The sequence below is a fragment of the Oncorhynchus kisutch genome, linkage group LG6 (assembly GCF_002021735.2).
Source record: "Oncorhynchus kisutch isolate 150728-3 linkage group LG6, Okis_V2, whole genome shotgun sequence".
NCBI classification, from domain to species: Eukaryota; Metazoa; Chordata; class Actinopteri; order Salmoniformes; family Salmonidae; genus Oncorhynchus; species Oncorhynchus kisutch.
Genome location: NC_034179.2, coordinates 27944922 through 27969990, shown reverse-complemented (window position 1 = coordinate 27969990; position 25069 = coordinate 27944922). Strand labels below are relative to the sequence as shown.

Below are 25069 nucleotides of genomic sequence, written 5' to 3'. Positions count from 1 at the left end.
AGACTGATTGCCTAATAACTAGAAGGAATTAACATATAGCAGCTAATTTCAAAGCTGTTTGCCAATATTTCAAACTCCGGAAATTACTCAGAATTTTATTTATGTAATCTACTACTGTAGCCATATAGATTTTTATTTGGTCAAATCAAAGTGGGTAATTTAGAATTTTTTAAGTAGAAGAATGAATAATAAAGCAGAACTTTTAAGATGCAGTCAACATTTGTTAGACAGAGTGGGATTTACAATCCCTATCCCTCGCTATGGGCTGATGGCTACCTTCGAAGCGGCCTTATTAAAGGGCTGTTAATGCATGGTCATGCAATTTAGTAAATTACAAGTCTGAGGATCAAAATTGGAGGTGTAGAGTCTTCCATCTTGCTCTGTGTTGCATTTCCTAAGATATTTATTGATCTACTGTTGGAAGCTTAAGGGCATCATCTCAATTAGGAAAAACACACAGACATCTCTGGGTCAGAGCTTTCCATAAAGATGGCACACGAAGGTTACAATGCTCTCATATTAATATCAGTCAGTCCTAGAATAACACCACGCCAGGCTTAAAGACAAGGCTTAGATGTTATATTCATGGCTACGGACCTTGAACGACCAATCTTTTGTTGCTCTCTGATCACTAGGCAAGGATCATCTTATGATAAATGAATGAGAGGTTCCAAATCAAAGGCTTATTCAAAATCTAGTCTCTTAAATGGAATGGTTTATTGATAATGTCAGTGAACATAGTAGGCAATTTTGACCTGATTGATATCTGGCTCTACAATGGACATATTGACAGAAACAAGGTTGTAATAAAGTAACACTTTCTCTTGATCAAATACCAATATTCAGCTACAATTGACACAGGCCTACCAGTGTAATAATATATGTAACTACACAGTACTGTACACTAGTAAGTCCATGCAGTTATGGGGTAGACCTACTTGGTGCAGGATGGCTCAGTTGGTAGAGCACAGCGCTTGCACCACCAAGGTTGTGGGTTTCAATTCCCGGGGCCACCCATACGTACAATGTATGCATGCATGGGTGTAAGCTGCTTTGTATAAAATCATCTGATATATGGCATAATGACTTGCTTTGGCACTGTTTTGCATTTTCTTGGAAACAGCGGGAAGTATTATGTAACTAGCTCTACTGACGTACCTACTTGGTACATGGTATTTGTCATACTCTGGAATAAAGGCTAAGCAAGACCAATAGCTACATAATATATTGTTACATAACAGTCTATCTGTCCTTTTCTCCTTGTCTCTTAGTCCAAATACTGCTTCTTACAGTTTCAATGGGACAAGGACAAGAACACATGCACCCCAAAATTCTGAGGGTGCACCAAGTACGTGAGGATGGCTGGGGGTGGTCCGGGGGAGGTATAGTTGGAGAATTTTGAATTTTTCAAACACCTGAAGCAGCTTAGCCCTGCAATGTAAAGCCATAATCATTATGCTTAATTCTATGTAAAAGAATATGTATATTTTTCTGCATATGTAAGCATACTGTACCTCATACATAAACACACTTTCACACTCTTCACATACGCTGCTGCTACTCTGTTTATTATCTATCCTGATTGCCTAGTCACTTTTACCCCTACCTGTACACATTACCTCAATCATCTCAACTAACCCGTACTCCCAGCAAAATTACTTGGTACCGGTACTCCTTGTATATAGGCTCGTTATTGTGATTATATTGTGTTACTCTTTCCTTTTTTTGTGCTAATTTTCATACTTTTTAACCCTGCATTGTTGGGAAAGGGCTCGTAAGTAAGAATTTCACAGTAAAGTCTACACCTGTTGTATTTGGTGCATGTGACAAATGACATTTGATTTGATTTTACGTCTGTATTCTCCTGGTTATGATTTTTAAAGAAAGAAAATATGTTTCTCTGCATCTCTGCTAAAATCTGAGTAAAAGATTAAAAGGAATGTGAATCTTATTCATTACATTTAGTAAATGCTTGCATTTCTAAAGTAGATCAACATTGCCAGCCGGCATGCCAGCTAAGATAGTTAGACAAGCTAGCTACTCTAACTTGATTGATAGACTGAAATGGCTTCTTGGCAGCTAGTTATGAGGTTGGGAGATTGGGAACCTATCTGGTCAAGATAAAGCCAACTTCATGAAATTGCTAGGTGGCAAGTAGTATTACAAAAAAAAAAACACAACAACAAATAAAAAAAACGACAAATAATGTGTTTAACAGGAGAAATCTGAAGGGGTATGTGCCCGTGTACCCCCTACGGGGATGACACCTCTGAACACAACCATTATGACAGCTACAATACAAAAGCAACATCATTATACAAATCCAACTACCGTTATATGTTTAATGGGTTTCAAAACCTTGAAAAATGACTTGCCTCTGATAGAACATATGGAATGTTTGCTTCCTTTATCTTACAGACTCAAAAACTACTTGGATGGATTTCCTCCCAAACAATGCATTCATCCTATTGCATGAAATAAAATGACCCTGGCAAAAAGTTGTAGATGAGACAAAAAAAAAAGAAATTCCAAGTGGAAACATTATGCTGTCTGTCTGACATTGTACTGTACTAAATTGTTCAGTAAAATATGGAGATAGATAATATAGATAGGGAGAAATACCCGACTTACCAATGACATATGTAAGCAGGAGGGCGAGGGTTACGGTGATAGCGGTGGCGCTTAAGGCAGTGCATTTCCAGTTGCAGCACTTGTAGGGCTTGTTGAAGGTGAACATGGGCCTGGAGAAGGTGCTCCTTGGTAGGGGCCGTGGGGGTGGGGAGTACACTGTGTTAGATGTCAGAGGGTAGTTCTGACTGGCAGCGCTGAACAGGGCAGAGGAGCCTGAGCCATGTTTGAACAGAAAATGCCTGCAACCCAACAACACAAGAGGTTGACATTGATGAGAATATACACAACATAGCACATACATTACCATACATTACCACTTCATTGTAACACAATAACATAGTATTGTTCGAACATTTTCACCTTTTTAATTTGCTCACAAATACAAACAGCGTAGATACGAATACACATGCACAGATTAAGACATTTCCAATCTGTGTAGTCCTTAAATAGGATACAGAACACAATTTACTTCTGTTAGATACTTGTGTAGTTCGGTTTAAGTTATTGGTAAACTGCTGGAAATGCACATCATTGAGAGAGAGAGAGTCTAAGACCAACATTTATTATTACATTCTCACACCTGACAGTGATGCTGAATGCTGTGATTACATGGATTTATGCTAATGCAGAATGGTGGCCAATTCCTCCTCACTGTGAACTTGACCTTGCAACCACTGCCTTTATCTAACAAGCTGTAGGCGGCAGTGTGCAGGGAGGGAATAGACCGACTGACGGAACAGAAGAACAAAAGGAAGGGGAAAAAATAACCCTCATTGCTCAGGTCCCTAATTAGAAAAGGTTTTAATACCATTAGCCGCTATCTTTAATGTGTTCAATTAAAGATGTGAGAGTACAAAGGTCAGTTTTAGGGAAGATTATATCACAGGGCATAATTGCTGGGCCAATTTTCACAGACAGCGTAATTCAGTTTAAGTATGGTTCACAAAGGGATGAAGTTATCTGAGGCATGTTTGTTTTTGTTGTCCAAGCCAGTGTAAACGCAGCATCCTGTGGTATTGGGTAATTCTCCTCACGGTCTGCAGCAACATTCATGAAAACTGGTGAAGTTATTGACCGTGGACATCCAGAGCTGAGCTCAACACAGTCTGGGATATTGAGGCACAGTTCTGTTGTAGTGCTGCTGCTGACACTTGAAAAATGCATTGTTAAGGGCAAAGAAACAGTCAATAGAGGAGCAATCAATTCCTGTCTGTGTGTAATTTAAAGAAATTAGGAAGAAAATGCTTGTGGTCTTGAATATGGTCATTATGCTGATGTGACAGAAATATGTAATTGCATTGATGTTGGGTCAGTGCCATATCATCCGTGTCTGTGTTCTCAACAGTGTATCGACTTGGCTGATATCATTTGGCCAAAATAAAATAACTGATTTTATCTCAAACTTTGTTTTGGTTTGAGGAAGGCGTTCAGGAGGAGGAACTCTACACTACACAAAAAAGGGTTATTTGTGGAGCGATAGGGTTCTACCAAGAACCATTTTGATCAGAAGAACCCTTTTGAAATCAAATCAAATGTTATTTGTCACATGCGCTGAAAAGTGTAGACCTCACCTTAAAATGCTTACTTTCAAGCCGTTAACCAACAATGCAGTTTTAAGAAAAATGTGTGTTATAGTATTTACTAAAACAAACTGAAGTAAAAAAGAAAGAAAGAAAATAGAAAAATAACAAATAATAAAAGAGCCACAATATAATAACACTAGCGTACCAGTACAGAAACAATGTGCGGGGGCACAGGTTAATTGAGGTAATATGTACATGCAGGTAGAGGAAAAGTGACTATGCATGGATAATAAACAGAGAGTAGCAGCAGTGTAAAAATGGGGTTGGGGGGACAATGCAAATAGTCCTGGTAGCCATTTGATTAGCTGTTCAGGAGTCTTATGGCTTGGGGGTAAAAGCTGTTAAGAAGCCTCTTGGACCTAGACTTAGCTCTCCGGTACTGCTTGCTGTGCAGCAGCAGAAAGAACAGTCTATGACTAGGGCCTTCCCTGACACCGCCTGGTATAGAGGTCCTGGATGGCAGGAAGCTTGGCCCCAGTGATTTACTGGACCGTACGCACTACCCTTTGTAGTGCCTGGTGGTCGGAAGCCTTGCAGTTGCCGAAAACCCAACCAGCTGTATGTTATCCATGTCGTCGTTCAGCCACGACTCGGTGAAACATAAGATACTACAGTTTTTAATGTTGATAGGATAGTCTTGATCAGAGCTCATCCATTTTATTATCCAATGATTGCACGTTGGCTAATAGGACTGATGGTAAAGGCGGATTACGCACTCGCTGTCGGATCCTTACAAGGCACCCCGACCTACGTCCCCGATGTCTCTTCTTCATGCGAATGACAGGGATTTGGGCATTGTCGGGTGTCTGAAGTAAATCCTTTGCGTCCGACTCATTAAAGAAAAAATCTTTGTCTAGTACGAGGTGAGTAATCGCTGTCCTGATATCCAGAAGAGACAGCGGCAAAAACATTATGTACAAAATAAGTTACAAATAACGTGAAAAAACACACACAATACCACAGTTGGTTCGGCGCCCATAAAACGGCAGCCATCTCCTCCGGCGCCATCTGGAACCTTTAACATCCTAAGAACCGTTTTTGGAAGATAGGGTTCTTTGATGATTCTTTGGAAGGCAAGAAGGATTATTTGGAATGAAAGAAGGGTTCTACATAGAACCATACATAATATTTCCCAGCATGCTCTATGACAGGGAGATTTTCAAAACGGTTTGTTTTTCTGTAATATCAGTGTTTTTGCATGTACATTGATTAGTTGAGTCATTGTATGGTAAACTTACATACATAACATACCGTTTTCTAACTAATCCAATCAGTTAGTAATTGGATTTATTGCACCTGTTACTGAGATGGTTGTTACAGTTTAAGTGATTGACATAGTCTCAGTATTCAATCATCCCTACCCTGGCAGTCATTCTGAATGCAGGTTGCGGGTGATTAACAATTTATCTTGTTGGATATCCTAATTCTGGCTGGGTTCCAATATGAACTATATATGACATTGAAAGCCAGGATAATGTGACTTGCAATCCTGTAAACCAGGATATTCCTAAAAACACTGTGTTAGGATATAACCAGGTGATTAAATATGATCTACAGTGCATTCGGAAAGTATTCAGCCCCTTGACTTTTTCCACACTTTGTTATGTTAGTCTTATTCTAAAATTGATTAAATTGTTTTCTCCCTCATCAATCTACACACAATACCCAATAATGAAAAAGCTAACATTTTTGCAAATGTATAAAAAAACAACTTAAATATCACATTTACAAACTGTAAATATTCAGACCCTTCACTCAGTACTTTGTTGAAACACCTTTGGCAGCGATTACAGCCTGAGGTCTTCATGGTGTTAGGTTCTAAATGAACATAGTAAAACACACAAATGATCAGTAAAGCTTAAACCAAGTTTATTCACCCATTGGGTCACACAGCTGCATGAGACAAAGACATGGTTCCACCAGTGGTAGTATATATACCCAAATTGTCAGTATTCAGACCCTTTACTCACTATTTTGTTGAAGCACCTTTGGCAGCGATTACAGCCTCAGGCTACAAGCTTGGCACACCTGTATTTGGGGATTTTCTCCCATTCTTTTCTGCAGATCCTCTCAAGCTCTGTCAGGTTGGATGGTTAGCGTCGCTGCAAAGCTACTTTCAGGTCTCTCCAGAGATGTTTGATTGGGATCAAGTCCGGGCTCTGGCTGGGCCACTCAAGCACATACACATACATTGCCTTGACTGTGTGCTTAGGGTCGTTGCCTGTTGGAAGGTGAACCTTCACCCCAGTCTGAGGTCCTGAGCGCTCTGGATCAGGTTTTCATCAAGGATCTCTCTGTACTTTACTCTGTACATCTTTCCCTCAATCCTGACTAGTCTCCCAGTCCCTGCTGCTGAAAAACATCCCACAGCATGATGCTGCCACCACTATGCTTCACCGTAGGAATGGTGCCAGACGTGACACTTGGCATTCAGGTCAATGAGTTCAATCTTGGTTTCATCAGACCAGAGAATATTGTTTATCATGGTCTGAGAGTCCTTTAGGTGCCTTTTGGCAAACTCCAAGCGGACTGTCATGTGCCTTTTACTGAGGAGTGGCTTCCGTCTGGCCACTCTACCATAAGGGCCTGATTGGTGGAGTGCTGCAGAGAAGGTTCTCCCACCTCCACAGAGGAAGTCTAGAGCTCTGTCAGAGTGACCATCAGGCTCTTGGTCTCCTCCCTGACCAAGGCCCTTCTCCCCCTATTGCTCAGTTTGAGCCGGAATCATGAGTAGAGAGTTATGGTCAGATTTGCTCAAGGAAGAGACTTGGTAGTTCCAAACGTCTTCCATTTAAGAATGATGGAGGCCACTGTGTTCTTCAATGCTGCAGACATTTTTTGATACACTTCCCCAAATCTGTGCCTCGACTCCTGTCTCAGAACTCTACGGATAAATCTTTCGACCTCATATTTTTCTCTGTAGGACCTTATATAGACAGACGTGTGCCTTTCCTAATCATGTCCAATACATTTGTAGAAACAGCTTAAAGATGATCAATGGAAACAGGATGTACCAGGGGTTCTAGGAAGAACCCTCCAAAGATAAAATGGTTCTCGGTAGAACCCTTCATAGACGGTTCTAGGAAGACCCTTTAGATGACAAAATGGTTCTAGGCACAACCCTTCATAGGGGGTTCTAGGTAGAACCATATACAGCGGGTTATTTGAAGAACCCTACATAGAGGTATCTGGATAGAACCCTCTGCAAAGGGTTTTACCCAGCACCAAAAATGTATCCCCTTTGGGGACAAACTGAAGAAGCCTGTAGAGCACCTTTTTTTCTAAGGGTGTACGTTTTTGGATCATAAAGATACCAAGACGTCTGTATTGGTATTGATCACTGATCTTTACCATTGATTATATGTTAAACCACCATTTTGTGGAGATACAGTAGGCCTATGTGTGGATTGGCTCCTCATAATATCCCTCTGAAGGTGCTTGTGGAGGTGGGTGATACTGTGAACCTAATTGCTAGTCATTTTAGCGGTCTGAAAAACACTTGATGTTGCAGTATACTAATTAATTGGAAGACAGCTATGTTGAATTGGTAATGTCTGCTGGTGAGAGTTGACAACACAGAAATCTGAAATCAACTCAAATATATATAATCTCTGGTAAATATTCAGTATTTTGGTTTATTTGGCAAAGCCAAGAGAACAGTGTTAAAACTGTCAACAACACATCACCCAGCCTTTAGAGTGAACGTGCAGTAATAGAACAGTTGTTATAATTTTCTAAATGTGAAGACAAAACATCAAGTGTGGTGATGTTATTGATCGGCCATCATGTCAAACCTTTCATTTAATTAGAATTGACAATGATAAGATATACAATGCCAAGAGGAGGTATTGGATAGCAATTTGCTGATCTACATGAATGCTGGCATTGTATTAGGTTTAAATATCGACAACAAGGTTTGTTTAGGTGTGAACAGAAAGTCAGCACACAGCCACATCAGGCATGGTGACATTCTCATCCCCTATGCAGAGTGTTTGACCTCTACATATATGTGGGGCCTTAATGAGCAGTCGTTGAGATCCACCATAAGGGAGGGAGGATCTACCTACTCCATCAAATTCGAGACGTTCAAGTACCACTACCCCTCCCGCAAACCTAATTGTGTTCATTTGTCATTGTTGTCACTTTTGTATATTACATACAGAGCCTTCAGAGAGTATTCATACCCTTTGACTTATTCAACATTTTGTTGTTACAGCCTGAATTCAATGTGGATTAAATAGATTTGTTTCTCTCACCCATCTACACAATACCCCATAATGACGAACAGAAAACATGTTTTATGAAATGTTTCCAAATATATTGAAAACGAAATACAGAAATATCTCATTTATATAATTATTCACTCCCCTTTGCTATGACACTCCAGATTGAGCTCAGGTGCATCCAATTTCTTTTGATCATCCTTGAGATGTCACTACAACTTGACCGGAGTCCACCTGTGACCATGAAGTCGAAGGAACTGTCTGTAGATCTCTGAGAATTGTGGTGAGAAAGTATTCCCACCCCTTGACTTTTTCAAAATGTTGATGTGTTACAGCCTGAATTTAAAATGGATTAAATAGAGATTTCATGTTAAAGTATAATTATGTCTTTTCAAAATGTTTACAAATGAAAAATGAAAAGTTGAAATGTCTTGAGTCAATAAGTATTCAACCCTTTTGTTATGGCCTAAATAAGTTCAGGAGTAAACATTTCTAGATCAAAGTCACATGATAAGTAGCATGGACTCACTCTGTGTGTAATAATAGCGTTTAACATGATTTTTGAATGACTACCTCATTTTTTCATAGATGTTTAAAATATTTCCTAAACAATACAAAACATACACATACAAAGCAGTGAATTTCCAACACAGATTCATACACAAAGACCAGGGAGGTTTTCCAATGCCTCTCAAAGGAGGAAACCTATTGGTTGATGGGTAAAAATAAAAAACGCAGACATTGAATATCACTTTTAGCATGGCGTTATTAATTACACTTTGGATGGTGTATCAATACACCCAGTCACTACAGAAATACAGGTGTCCTTCCTAACTCAGTTGCCGGAGAGGAAGGACACCGCTCTGGGATTTCACCATGAGATCAATGGTGACTTTAAAACAGTTCCAAAGTTTAATGGCTGTGATAGGAGAAAACTGAGGACGGATCAAGAATATTGTAGTTACTCCACAATACTAACCTAAATGACAGAGTGAAAAGAATATAAATACTCCAAAACATCTATCCTGTTTGCAACAAGGCACTAAAGAAATACTGCAAAACATCTATCCTGTTTGCAACAAGGCACTAAAGAAATACTGCAAAACATCTATCCTGTTTGCAACAAGGCACTAAAGAAATACTGCAAAACATCTATCCTGTTTGCAACAAGGCACTAAAGAAATACTGCAAAAAATGTGGCAAAGACATTAACCTTTTGTCCTGAATACAGAATGCTATGTTAGGGGCAAATCCAATACAACACATTACTGAGTACCACTCTCCATATTTGCAAGAATAGTGGTGGCAGCATCATGTTATGGCTATTCTTGTAATTGCTAAGGACTGGGGAGTATTTCAGGAGAAAAATACATGTAATGGAGCTAAGCACAGGCAAAATCCAAGAGGAAAACCTGGTTCAGTCGGCTTTCCACTCGACACTGGTAGATTAATTCACATTTCAGCAGGACAATAACCTAAAACACAAGGCCAAATCTACACTGGAGTTGCTTACCAAGAAGACAGTGAATGTTCCTGAGCGGCGAGTTACAGTTTTGACTTAAATCTGCTTGAAAATCTATGGCCAGACTTGAAAATGGTTGTCTAGTAATGATCAACAACCAATTTGACAGAGCATGAAGAATTTTGAAAATAATAATGGGCAGATATTGTACAGTCCAGGTGTGCAAAGCTCTTAGAGATTTTCCCAGAAAGACTCACAGCTGTAATCACTGCCAAAAGGGATTCTAACATGTATTGGCTAAGGGGTGTGATAACTTATGTAAATGAGAATGTCTAAAAACATGTTTTCACTTTGCCATTATGGAGTATTGTGTGTAGATGGGTGAGAAAAATCTCTTGAATCAATTTTGAATTCAGGCTGTAACACAACAAAGTGTGGAATAAGTCAAGGGGTATGAATACTTTCTGAAGGCACTGTACACCTAATAGGTCATTGTGGATGTTTTGAACACTATCTGTGGGGGAGAAAACATACCTAAGGTAGGCCCATGTTTTCCTCTATGATGTAGTCTTCTCCCTACTGATGCTGATAACGCACGTTTCACACGTCTTTCTCTGAAGACAACATGTCAACTTCTTTTAGTCAACAGAAAGAAGTTGTTTACCAATGATAGGATTGCTTATTTTCAATTTACAATACATTTATAAAGCACCAAGCACTGGTGGGTTTACCAAACAATGGGGGAACAGACAAATACACCAGCGACACATACACCAAGATGAACATGTCGGCTCATCCTTTCCCTCGCCACATTTCACATTTCACGGACAAACCTTTGAGTGAAAAAACGATCTGAAAAAGCAGACAACATAATTGTCAATCTTGACAAAGGTTCTCTACTTCATGATTAATTTACTTATCCATAGTTGTCTTGTCATAGTGGTCCCTCTTTGCATATTAAAACCTAAAGATAAACAAGCCTTGTCATTAATAACAAGCGGGAAATGTTTTGATTGAAGGATAGAAAATAAGGATAGAACATTTACCTCGTTGCTTTTGGTCCTAAGTAATTGAATTTGCCATTTTCTAAGCATGAAGCATCTAGAGCTCAGCTCATTTTAAGTTAATAGAGTTTTTCCATTTTCAAGTGTGCAAAAACAGTGAATTAGACAGTGTGACATCATTGTTTGGCAACCCTTTTCAATTTCACCTTCGACCCAACACAGCTGTTGGCGACCATCGCTTCTTCCTTTGATTTCCTATCAATAAGCAGTCTTGCTACTAACCTGTCACAGTCTGTTCTGTTTCAACTACTTTCATCTCCCATACTCTAGCAGAACAAAGCTAAGAAAGAGAAACTAATTATCTCATCTGGCAGGTTGGTTTTCAAGCAGGACAAAGATAATTCATTCCAAGTTCATAAGCTCAAAGGGATAAAGGTCACATTTCGGTCTCTTGGAAATCACAGAAATGATTCCATTATTAAAAGAAAAGAGTGTTCATAAAGGGTGACCGCTTGAAATGGTTTTCCCTTTGGATGTCCATTTAAAAACCAATAACCCTCTTGGGATGAACAGCTACACTTCAAAAAAGGTTGTTCCTTCATTAATTGTCATTAATGACTCCCACACCAGTCAGATGTTGGCAACCTTCCTTTAACTAACTACAATAGCTATTTTACTATTCACATCTGACACAACATTTCTTTATATGCTAATTGTGAACTCAACAGGCTTTTTCCTGTTAAATCGATGATTTGCTTTGTAAAGGCCTTGATCTTCAGTATTTTCAGCTAATCATGTACCTATTTATGTTGGATTTGTACACCACTTCACTTCTCAAAAGCCTTAGCCCTGAATCTCTTCAAAATGATATGATTTAGTTACACACCACCAACCCCTCATTATGAATTAACACCATTATTCATCTCTCTATCAAGTGTGAATCATTAAAGACGTGTGAGAGGTCTGTGACTGAAGTCACAGGGGTCCTCTCTGCAACACTTAACTCATGCCAACAACATGTTCATTCAATCTACTTTCTCAAATCTAGTGCTATTTTTTGGATCCAAGTTACCGGTGGTGTCACAGTGATTAAGAACATGGAGGGAAAGAGGCCAAGAGCCCTGCATGACTCATATTGTGGAAACTATGGCCACAGAGCTGTTAAAGTGTCTGCCACACTGAACTGACCCCATTACTAGGCAGGTGAGAGTGGAGGTGCCAAGGCTTACCTGGTCTCCAGGGGGATGTTGCTGTTGAGTGCCCAGCTGTTGTGGAGCTGGCCTCTGTCTCTGTCGGCCGGCTGAGTGGGATCTCCATCCATCGCCTGGCTCCGAGCCGGCAGGGTGTTCCTCTGCAGTGCCTCAGAAACATGAGCATGAGGGGCTGGGCGGGCACATGTGCACGCGTGGGGAGGGGGCGGGGGTGGGGGTAGGGGTCTGAAGGTGAACTGGGCTGGTGGACTGCTGGGGAGCTCTGCAGAGAGAAAGAGACAAAGTGTGAGACAAAGTGAGAGAGAAAGCGAGAGAGAAAGCGAGAGAGAGTTGAGTCTTTTCTGAGTGGCTTGATAAGTGTGTGAGAGTTTTGTGACATTTAGTAAGCACTTTGTTAACGTTCACTTTTCCTCCACTTGGAAAGAGCCTTGGGGATTTTTTCATTTTAATTAGCACACTTAACAAGGTTATCATTCAAAAGTACAATCCACATTTTGAAAAATAGTTATGCAATAAAATTGCCAGATGAACATACATTTTCCTGAGAGTGTTAAGGCACCCCAGATGCTATGATAAATGACACGCCTGTTGCTAATGAAATAAAGATGATTAGACATAAGGGCATAAGGATTGTAACCCTAGAAACCACATTGGTTTCATTCTGCATTATTACTTTGTTGTTCCTCTATAAAAAGCTCAAAACCCCTGAGTCACCCTTCGCAATCTCACGTATGAGTCTGTGTTTGAGTTCAGCGGCTCAGCAAAGAGAGCTGGCTTTCATGCCCCTGCAGTGTGACAGGTGAGTTTAGTCAAGTACATCCAGACTGAAGTCTACCAGACATGTTCTCTTGCTGCAACACCACAGATGCATGAGTTCACTCCAGTTAGGAGTGAGTCCCTGTCTATTGACCACACCTGTTGTGTCTTCACACCACAGAACGTGCAACTTGTAGACTTTAGTGTAGGAGCTTTATAATCCAATTCCTTTATAAAGACTCTTATTCGACCCTACATTTCAGAACAAATGAAAAGTTTCAGTTTCAAGTGTTATTAGTCCTGTGTACAGGATACACACGGTACACAACGTCCAACAAAATACTTACCTGCAGGTTCCTTCTCGACATTGAAACAACAATAAGAAATAATAGAAGATAAGAATACAAACTTAAAGAAAATGTCTCAGTTGAATAGAATAAACATTTAAGCATAACAATAATACAGGAAGGCAAATTTATAGTACAATATTTACACATGTATCAGGGAAAGAGAGATTGGGGGGCAAGTGTTTAAATTGTGCAGTATTAGCGATAGTAAATAAGAGTCTGGTAGCAGCAGTTGTGATGCGTGTGTTGCATGAATGCATGTACATATATGTATGTATGTATGTGTGTGTGTGTGTGTGTGTGTCAGAGAAAATTTTGGTACTCTTTTTTTTTTAGATGTTGTCTAGTCTTAGTCATTTTGACTAAATTATAATTAAGTCTTAGTCACATTACTGTCATTTGAATAATGATTTAATCTAGTTATTGTCAAAATGACGAAAATATTGGGCCATTTTTGTCAACTTAATGCCCTTTCATTTTAGCCACATTTGAGTAACATCACATTTGTATTGCCTCATTAACCTATAGGAAACATAAATCACTGACTTCCATGTGTACAAACATACATAACCTTGTCCTACCAACATATTGTTCTGCATAACATCATATTCTCCTCCCAGCTGCAGAAATATGACAAACATATATAATATATTATATAAGAACTATCTGGTCATGTAAATTCCTAATTCAGCCATAGATACTGCACATGACATACAAAACAAACAGACACACAAGCGCAGAGAGAGAGCCAGAGAGACAGAGCCAGAGAAAGAGCGAGACAGACACAGAGCCAGGGAGAGAGAGAGTGAGGAGAGAGAGAGAAAGAGCGAGACAGACACAGAGCCAGGGAGAGAGAGAGAGAGACAGAGAAAGAGCGAGACAGACACAGAGCCAGGGAGAGAGAGAGAGAGAGACAGAGAAAGAGCGAGACAGACACAGAGCCAGGGAGAGAGAGAGTGAGGAGAGAGAGAGAAGAACAATCACCAGATGGTGCTGCAAAGTAGCCTAGTATGGGTTGCACCTCCATCACTCGGTCTTGTCATTGCCATTGTTATCAAGTCACACTGATGTCCAAAACTAGAACGGTGGCTAATGAATTTGAACAAGAGCTATTGACTGTTTTGCCCAGTTATGTAGTCGAGTCACTAAACATTATTCAACATGTCAGAGAGGCATGTGTGTTCTACATAGCATATTTTTATCTGAACATTCCAAAACTTTGTGTCCTGCAGCTGCTGATTAGCAGGAGGGTTGGGGCAATTTATTGTCGCAAGCGGTGCTCAAGAATGGCTGTCAGTCAAAACCCATACAGCGCTATGAAGCACAGAGCTTGAGGTCTGACGGTCATTTATAGCATGTACAGCCACTGCGTTCCAATTTAGGCGCTTATCAGTGCCCAAATCTGCCATTTTCAACCCTTATATGGGTTTGAGTGTAAAGGGGTACCATGTGTTTGGGTGTAAAGGGCTACCATGTGTTTGGGTGTAAAGGGCTACCATGTGTTTGAGTGTAAAGGGCTACCATGTGTTTGAGTGTAAAGGGCTACCATGTGTTTGAGTGTAAATGGCTACCATGTGTTTGAGTGGAAAGGGCTACCATGTGTTTGAGTGTAAATGGCTACCATGTGTTTGAGTGTAAAGGGCTACCATGTGTTTGGGTGTAAAGGGCTACCATGTGTTTGAGTGTAAAGGGCTACCATGTGTTTGAGTGTAAATGGCTACCATGGGTTTGAGTGTAAAGGGCTACCATGTGTTTGAGTGTAAATGGCTACCATGGGTTTGAGTGTAAAGGGCTACCATGTGTTTGAGTGTAAATGACTACCATGGGTTTGAGTGTAAAGGGCTACCATGTGTTTGAGTGTAAATGACTACCATGGGTTTGAGTGTAAAGGGCTACCATGTGTTTGAGTGTAAAGGGCTACCATGTGTTTGAGTGTAAATGACTACCATGTGTTTGAGTGTAAATGACTACCATGGGTTTGAGTGTAAAGGGCTACCATGTGTTTGAGTGTAAAGGGCTACCATGTGTTTGAGTGTAAATGACTACCATGTGTTTGAGTGTAAATGGCTACCATGGGTTTGAGTGTAAAGGGCTTCCAAAACTAGATAGTTGTGTGTTCTCATCCCAGTTGTATACAGAAAGACTAATGACAGAGTCCTGCGTTTGGCCTAAGAGGTTGAATTGAATTGTATTGATTTTGTTTGTCTGTGTGATACGTTTTACTCCTGCTTATTATACATCAGCGTTTAGATGGCAAGGCTCACTTCTAAGGTATTATATAATAAATGCAGATTGGAGTCTGTACCTGCAGTAATCTGATAAGATCAGTCCTCTCCATTGATCTACTGGCCATTCATTCTGTTTAAATGTTAAATTCCTCCATAATTTCCCTTTTCAGAGTATTGATATTTACCAGGTAACAATGTAAAGGAGACTGCAAGAAAATGACCAGAACATAATTCCATCAGACAGGAGGAAATTATTATTGTAGATACATGGAGGGTAAGTTGTTTGGGAGGGTTATTTTCCAACTACAGAATCAAGTTGCTAATTATTGAAAGATAAAATAACATGTTATAAATCTTCATCTTGAAACATAATATGTTGTAATCTATGATGACCAGAGAAATGATGATTGTGAATGTTCTAAGTAGAATAAGAACAATATCTATGGTTCTAAACCGGTGAGGGGCTAACATGGATAACAGTATGGTTTCCAGAATGTATGCCAAAATCTAAACAGACAAACAAATATACACTGAGTGGACAAAACATTAGGAACACCTTTCTAATATTGAGTTACACCCCCTTTTGCCCTCAGCCTCAATTCGTCGGGCATGGACTCTACAAGGTGTCAAAATGTTGACTCCAATGCTTCCCACAGTTGTGCCAAGTTGGCTGGATGTCCTTTGGGTGTTGGACCATTCTTGATACACACGGGAAACTGTTGAACGTGAAAAACCCAGCAGCATTGCAGTTCTTGACAAACTCAAACTGCTGTGCTTGGCACCTACAGTGGCAAGAAAAAGTATGTGAACCCTTTGGAATTACCTGGATTTCTGCACAAGTTGGTCATATTATTTGATCTGATCTTCATCTAAGTCACAACAATAGACAAACACAGCATGCTTAAACTAACAGCACACAAATGATTGTATTTGTCTTGTCTATATTGAATACATAATTTAAACATTCACAACGTAGGTTTGAAAAAGTATGTGAACCCCTAGGCAAATAACTTCTCCAAAAGCTAATTAGAATCAGGCGTCAGCTAACCTGGAGTCCAATCAATGAGACGAGATTGGAGATGTTGGTTAGAGCTGCCCTATAAAAAACACTAACAAAATGTGAGTTTACTATTCACAAGAAGTATTGCCTGATGTGAACCATGCATCGAACAAAAGAGATCTCAGAAGACCCATGATTAATAATTGTTGACTTAAAGCTGGAAAGGGTTACAAATGTATCTCTAAAAGCCTTGATGTTCATCAGTCCACGGTAAGACAAATTGTCTATAAATGGAGAATGTTCAGCACTGTTGCTACTCTCCCTAGGAGTGGCCGTAAGGGAAAGATAAGAGAAAGACAGCGCAGAATCCTCAATGAGGTTAACAAGAATCCTAGAGTATCAGCTAAATACTTACAGAAATCTCTGGACCATGTTAACATCTCTGTTGATGAGTCTACGATATGTAAAACACTAAACAAGAATGGACACCACGGAAGAAGCCACTGCAAAAGTGCACCTGGATTTTCCACAGCACTACTGGCAAAATATTCTGTGGACAGATGAAACTAAAGTTGAGTTGTTTGCAAGGAACACACAACACTATGTGTGGAGAAAAAAAGGCACAGAACACCAACATCAAAAACTTATCCCAACTGTAAAGTCTGGTGGAGGCCCAGTCAGAGTCTGACCTCAACCCGATTGAGATGCTGTGGCATGACCTCGAGCGGTTCACACCAGACATCATAAGAATATTTCTGAACTGAAACAGTTTTGTAAAGATGAATGATCCAAAATTCCTCCTGACCGTGGTACAGGTCTGATCCGCAACTACAGAAAATATTTAGTTGAGTTTATTGCTACCAAAGGAAGATCAACCAGTTATTAAATCCAAGGGTTCACATACTTGTTCTACGCTACACTGTGAATGTTTACACAGCGTGTTCAATAAAGACATGAAAATGTATAATTTTTTTGTGTGTTATTAGTTCAAGGAGTCTGTTTGTCTATTCTTTGACTTAGATGAAGATCAGATCAAATTTTATGACCAAGTTATGTAGAAATCCAGGTAATTACAAAGGGTTCACATACTTTATCTTGCCACTGTACTACCATACCCCGTTCAAAGGCACTTAAATCTTTTGTCTTGCTCATTCACCCTCTGAATGTCACAGACACAATCCATGTCTCAATTGTTTCAAGGCTTAAAAATCTTCTTTAACCTGTCTACTCCCCTTCATCTACACTGATTGAAGTGGTTTTAAGTAACATCAATAAGGGATCATAGCTTTCACCAGGATTCACCTGGTCAGTCGATGTTATGGAAAGAGCAGAAATGTTTTGTACACTCAATTTTAATATATTTTATAAATACACATTTTTTCTACAACTTTTCCCCAAAATCCACATGCAAATTTTTGCAAGACTTTGTGTTTAATGTATCTCGTTTGGTGCAGCCACATCCCTATTATTTTCACGCTTGCTACATAAAACAAAGCCTTTGAGGTGTGAACATGAGCCTCAGAGGAACAGACAGTACCAGAGGAGGCTGGTGTGGAGAGATATGGGAGGATGATCTTATTGAAATGGCTGGAATGGAATAAATGGAACGGTATCAAACATATGGAAACCACATATATGACTCCGTTCCATTTATTCCATTCAAGCCATTACAATGAGCCCGTCCTCATACAGTTCCTCCCACCAGCCTCCAAATGTAGGTACACTTCTGAAAGGTTCTTCAGAAAAAGCTTTCAGTTTGACATTTTTCTGTAATCATTCAGGAGCTTCCAAAACCAGCCTTTAACATGGCCTCAATTTACTTCAACTCCATTTCCGGGAATTCCCTTCAAAGCGCATGCTTTCAAGACAGAACCTCCGCGGGATTGAAAGAGTCTTAAAAGTACACCTGACCTGCTGCAGACATACTCTATCCTTGACAAATGTAAATATACTAGGTCATACGTACACATGCATTATTAAGACTAGGCCATTCACTGATCCTCTCTTAGATAAGCTAGCTGCTCTAAGTGCTGCCTGACTGCAGCCAGCCAGAGCCTGACAATACACTGTAAAACAACAAAGAAGAGGAAAATTAGAATTCATTTCCATGGCAGCTCCTTCCACTCTGCCAACCTGTTTGGCAGTTGGCATAATTGGACTTTTCACAGGCACCCTTTCTTATAAGTACTTTATAATAACCCCATCACAGGCTCCTCAATCCAGAGAAGAGATGGGACAACTTAATACTTCACAATGGTACTAGAGAGAAGCTGCTGCACTGTCTCCAAAAGAAGCCACATTTAATCAGAACCGCACTGCAGAATTTACACAGCCGTATAAACATATTTCATGAGGGCGGCAGGTAGCTTAGCGGTTAAAAATCTGCCTATGTGCCCTTGAACAAGGCACTTAACCATAATTGCTCCGGTAAGTTGTTCTGGATAAGAGCGTCTGCTAAATTACTAAATGTTTTGGTAAAATAATAGGGTTTCGATTAGAGGTTAACTATTTGCCGTTATAAATCCACACTGAATAAAACCGATCTCGCTACATGAACAAGAACGCTGCAGGGTGGATTGAATCAGACCCAGCATCATTTTATATGAGATTTGGCGAGCGGGACATCAGACTACAGATCTGAGTGAAGATGCATCTTGGCTGCTGTGTCAGGAACACTGAGGTGTAAAGCTGACCCACTGAGACCCTGGTCCAGGCAAGAGAGCAGTTTATTGATGACCTTGGCTGCAGAGCATGTGTCTACAAGTGTTATTGCAACCCTGATGCCGCCCACTGCAGTGAGACGCACAAACAAACAATAAGCCAATGGGAACACTTTTCCATTTAATTTAGTCCCTACAACACAACACCAGGTTGACTTGCAATGTTAATAGAACTGTTTAAACAACACAAATGCTTCTGATTTCAATGGAAAATGGCAATGCATGCAAAGGGCTCTGACTGTGTTATACCCATTCTATTTCTAAAAGGGAACCTGAGTTGCGAGGGGAAGCACATTAGCTTCACCTGGAGAGGGGAGAGAGCATGGCTCAGTGTCTCACTAGACATGGGAGAATACAGAACAAAAGGGCTGGCCCTGCAGTCCCCCTCACCCTGCTGCTTTCAAGTGCTGCACACAGTGCATTATGCATAGCATTCCTTACTATTGACATTTATACTTCAAAACTCACCTTCCTTTTGCACAGGGAGGGAGATGGGAATGGAGCTGTATAAGAGCAGGTAAGGCTGGCATTTTCAGCAGACAAATCATTCCGCTCTGTTTGAGTGTGTGCGTGTGTACGTGCGTGTTTGTGTGAGAGTAGGGGTGAGAGTAGGGTGTGAGGTTCGGCACAGCACCTGACATTTAATAGAAATGCCTCTAAACATGTGGCCTATCAGAAAGTTTGAGATTCAGAGAGGCCTTAAATGAAAATTCTGTTGAGTAAAAAAGCTGGACTAGCCAGCAAAAGGTAGAGAGAGAGAGAGTGTAAATTGCCGTGGTGTACTTTATGTCATGTCCCTACATCAAGAAAGCACCAGCTACAGTATGCACCTTTAAGTTGTTAACTTTGGGCAATTCTGAAGATTCAATTTAGTGTGTCCTAGTCTTACATGGCTATACATGAGTTTTGTAATACTTCCTTTGGAAATTCATAATCATGCACTATCTAGGATGATAATACTGTACACCATTTGTATGTTTCCCGAGCCATAGCACAATGACTGAAAGTCTACAGGTACAGAAGCACATGCTAGCATACTTGTAGATTAAAGTCATTGCGCTAACACTAGTTAGCAATAGCTCGCAAAACTACCTCTGAATTCCTTCATAATACACACAGACGCAAAAATGGTATCTACGAATTCAGCCAGCACACATATACAGTATCAGATTGGGACTTTTGCAAAACACGCGAGAAAGCTCTTAATACCAAAGGCTTTAACACAATTTCTTTCCCAGCAAGACCCTCTATTATTGAAATTGCTCTTGGCATATAGAAAGGTACATCAGCCAGCCACAATGAAAATGCCTGGTGTTGAGTAACACCGCAGAGTCTAAACACACACAGCTCTCAGGCACTCCAGAAGAGCGGCTCCCTTTCCCCTACCCCTCAGAGGCTACTGCAATAACCTCCTAAAATAAAACCCCATGTATAATGTACTACCACAATTACTTCCAAAGGTGGAGTAGTCTATTCATCACACATCAACTATTTTTACATTTGGCAACAGTACATCTTGCACAATGACAATCAGAATTGCTTGTGAGGAACATTTTCTTCTGCACAGTCCTCCCCATTGGCTTGGCTCCCTTCAGAAAACAAGCTGAATACACCTGAAGGGTACAGTGTCACTTATTCAATCTCTTCATTAATACATGTTTACTTTCACCAGATGTCCTTCACAGCTCATAAACCTACATTTCCTCTCCAACATCTGATGAATCACTGTGGATGAGGACTTGTATGTATGTATGTATCCATATGGTAAAGGATCAATTAAGGTACATTAAACCAAGAGTCTTACCACTCTGTCAGAACCTCTGTGTTGACTGTGGATTGGAAGTCAAGTAAGTCAATGTAACTCTTGCCTAGCCTGGGTGAGAGAAAGACCTGAGGAAGGAAAAGGCCTGCTGTTTTAATAGACGGGCCAGGCAGGGTTGTATGTTTACTGAGCAGCAGATTGATAAGAAATGTAGGTGCACGTACCTGGGTAACCTCTCAGTCGACAGTATGTATTTGCCAGCAGGGTCCTTATACTGTATGACACTCTCAAGCACCTATGCCCAGAAGATATGACTATCCTCTTCAGTCATAAATATATTTATTCTCTGGCATAGTTATGCATGGTGGAGAATACACAAGAGGAAACAGAGGCAAATAATCTCGTATTCCCCCAATTTGACTTGGCCTTTTCTAGCCTGGGCTTGAAAATGCATTTATTGTAACCTGGTGCGTGAATGGAATCTTTTTAAGAGCTTTAAGATGATCCCACTGTAGAAAGTGCTACATGACTTTACACACTACACAAGGGGAACATCAATCCATGAGACTAGACACGTGTCCCATCTTCTTGCTAGAATCATCTGGGGCACTTCAATCAATAGAGGCAACATGGCAACTTAACATTCTCGGGTTGAACTTCAAAACATTATTTTGTTGTCATATTTGAATCATTGTGAACCATGACTTCGCTTAACAATATGGGCTATCACATGGAATCACGAAAGCTAAAGAGCATGTCCAAAGCAATTCATATAGAGAAATGCAGTTATAAGGTAAACGGTTAAAGACAGATATTTTACAAAAGTCTTAGCAAAATCAGAAAAGCAATATTATCATTAAAGAAGTACTTACTTTCACTTAAAGCCTGACTGTTTGTTTAAAGCCTAAACAACTGAGGACCAGTAGTGATTTGCTGAATGCCTGACTCATGGCTTGGGCACGATGACATTGATTAATGTGTTATAGTGCAACATGTCAAAAAAAGAATCCATTTTCAGAGGGAAATGGACAACAATTACTGAAATCAACATGTTTCACATATAGTAGCTATTTCAAACGTGTATGCCTTGACATCTGGCTAGTTCACTGAACACAGATGATATGTGATTGTGTATAATAGGGCCGCAGCACATACATCCACAGATCTCACAGCAAACTTACGTCAGGTATTTTACTAAGAAACCGCGTGGCTCACGTCATCTCTTTACACAGGGGACTTATTCTAAATGCAATAAAGACAATACAGAGACATGGTTGTAATAATTGAGGTGAGTGAAATGAGTTCTCTACCAGATGGTGTGTCGGTGATAGTGTCACCGTTTGCGGCTCTGGTATTGATCCTCTTTTATAAAATGACATACAAAGGTCAGAGGAAGTCTATCCATTTACCCTTAGCATGCTTTTACTGCATGGATAGATTGGCAGACACAGAGGCCATTGTGTGAAAGCCCATTTGACACGACTGGGTGTACCTGTTGTTCTGTGGCCAGTAAATTCTCCCTTCTCAGATTCATAGCCTCGTTTTATGGGCAACCCTTTCTTTATACTTATCTGATCTGACATGCATTATTTACTGTGCCAGCTTATCTGGTCGGTACACAAACCCTGCACTTTTCACACTTGAAAGAGGAGCCAGACTAGAATAGGAGGGAGGATCATAAAATCTGTCAACTGCAATGACACAAACCCTAACAAACCCTATCAAAGACCAATCTAAGTCATTAACAGGAATAATTCAAAACAATTAAAACTTAATGACATTGATCCATACATCTCTATTGAGGAGCATTTGGCTTAAACAACCATGTTAACCATCCAAAGGTTTAAAGCTTGACTACTGTATCCAATGTCATTACTGAACATAGGTGGAAAATGGATGGAGAAGAAACGGCAGGAAGTTCTTCATTGAGCTGTCAACAAATGTCAAGGTTGGCCTCGCTCACTCTCTGTCTCTCTTGCTCTCTTTCTCACTTACTGTAGATAATGGCGATAGATAAAAATGCAAAGCACTTGCCAGGAGAATTTCACTGTGGTTCTTACACCTAATGAGATATTTAAGATACAAACGCATTACCAGTGTTACATTTGGTTACTTTTGAGGTTAGCGAGCTAGCCGTGCACCTAATTAAAGGATTAGTTTGGGAGGGAATAACTTAAGAAAGATAGCTACTGTTTTGAGACAGAAGCACACTGTCACCAAGCTTGCATCCGAGATTAGCATTTAGGATTTTTATTAGACACCCACGGCTCCCATCCCTCAAATGCCAGTCAGCGTGTGAAGGTTATGTATGTGTCCACATGGGTGGCTGCAGCTCTATTTGTAGAAGGAGTACAATAGAGAGACACTGTACAAACCACTACACCACAGCCTAGTAATTAATTCAAGGTTCTGCAAACCTTATAGCCTCATTGTTCTTTTGACAAGAAAGACTGAAAACAGAGCTTCAAAACCCGTAGCAAAATGACAGCTTCTGACAGTTTAAGGCTGTTACCAACATGTACACAGCTGTTGTTTCCACAGGGTCTGAAATCTGAACACTTGTTTATTTATTTCCTCAAGTGTATTTTGCTTTAAATAATCAGCTCATACATTTTCTTCTCCTTGTCTTGAGAAAGTTTCTGAAAAGCCTCCTATGAGGATTGGACAATCCTCGCTCTGCGGGGAAAGTCAGGAGTCAAAGAAAAACTATGTGAGAAACCAACCAAAATACATGGTCCATTGTTCATCAGTAGCTTAGGTCTGGCCATCAGGTAGTGGGTACAGTAGGGCACAAATAGAATCCCTTCTTCTTAGTCACATCCTTGATGTAGCTCTAAAAGCAAGGAGAGAGAGAGAGAGAGAGCAAGAAAATAACTAAGAGACCGTGATTGAGACAATTAAAAGCGGTATTGATCGGTGTTGGCTGCTCTGTAGGCGTCTGCCTAACTGTGCGTGTACCCAGTGCGCCTGACAGGGCAGACTCAATTGGTCTCCTCTCTGTCCGATGGAATTGGCAGGCCTCACGGCACGCCTGACAGAAATTGACACCATATATTACTTTATCAAACCATTATTCAACCTCCATTAAAAGAGAGAACTTAACTGACTTCCCACGAGGCCCCTTCAGAAGTGATAGCCATCCATGGAGAGATGACAACCTTGCTGTTAAAGGGCAGAGCTGTCATCGGCTGAGACTACACCACGTCTCTCTGAGGGCTAATGGCCCTCCGTGCTTCTGAAAGGGGACTGGACATCAGAACACATAGACTATATAGTAGGTATCATGCATTCTTTTTAAAGGGGAACAGATAGCAGGACAGATAATGCATCAGACTCCCAATGGACACATGCTTCCTGGCACGAAACCATGCGACAGGGAGGCCATACCCAGTGTAAGCAAAGTTTAAAGGTGCATGGGGATCGTAGAACAGCTGCTAGACTGAATAAACATTATCTATGTCCCATTATATGGGTCTAGGGCATTGTATAAGCCTTATGGTGGGGTTCAATTTCAGTTTCATCAAAATGAGGTGACATAACAATGGGGACGTTGCAAGATTGAGAATCATGCATTCATTATCAAGATGCTAACAAAAGGACAACACAGTTCAGCCGGTACATTTATATACTCAGTCTACCCACATCTCCTGTGATTTGCTGATTAAAATAGTGTGTTGCCAGGAGATTGTTGTTGCATAAACATTTTTAATAAGTCTGTTTACCAATAATGTACATCATCTCTACAGACATCAAAATTCAAATGAAAGAGACTGATGATCATTATGTAATATGTACAATTATTTAAGAGCCTTATGCAATATAATTGTGATAAACACAATAAAAAAACAAGACATTTTCTTGGTGAGCAATTATCTTAATGTGCATTTCAAAACAATTTGCGGCTGAATTGCATTCTTCCTGTTGTCATCTTGAAAAGAAAGCTTTCCTCTTATAAGTCCCCTGCTGGGAACATGTCTCAGAACTTTTTTTCATGACAGAAAGTCTTCGATTAAAGTGCTTGGTGGCAATCAAACTGTAAGAACTGCAACACAAATGTAACAGGTTTTTTGACTGATTGAGACACGGCACTGTCTTGTCCCTTTTAAGACATTCTGGATTAGGCGGTGTCAAAGGAAGTCTAT

General features: G+C 40.2%; 1 protein-coding gene across 1 annotated transcript in view; it reads right to left on the bottom strand.

Annotated features, from left to right (window-relative positions):
- The window catches only part of LOC109892602 (teneurin-1), a 223541-nt gene that overhangs the window by 120269 nt on the left and 78203 nt on the right, over positions 1-25069 (bottom strand). The window contains exons 4-5 of the mRNA XM_020485263.2: positions 12133-12376; positions 2632-2870 (exon numbers count right to left, since the gene is read on the bottom strand). Of these exons, the coding sequence (XP_020340852.1) occupies positions 2632-2870; positions 12133-12376 (483 nt within the window). The remainder of the gene's footprint in view (positions 1-2631; positions 2871-12132; positions 12377-25069) is intronic.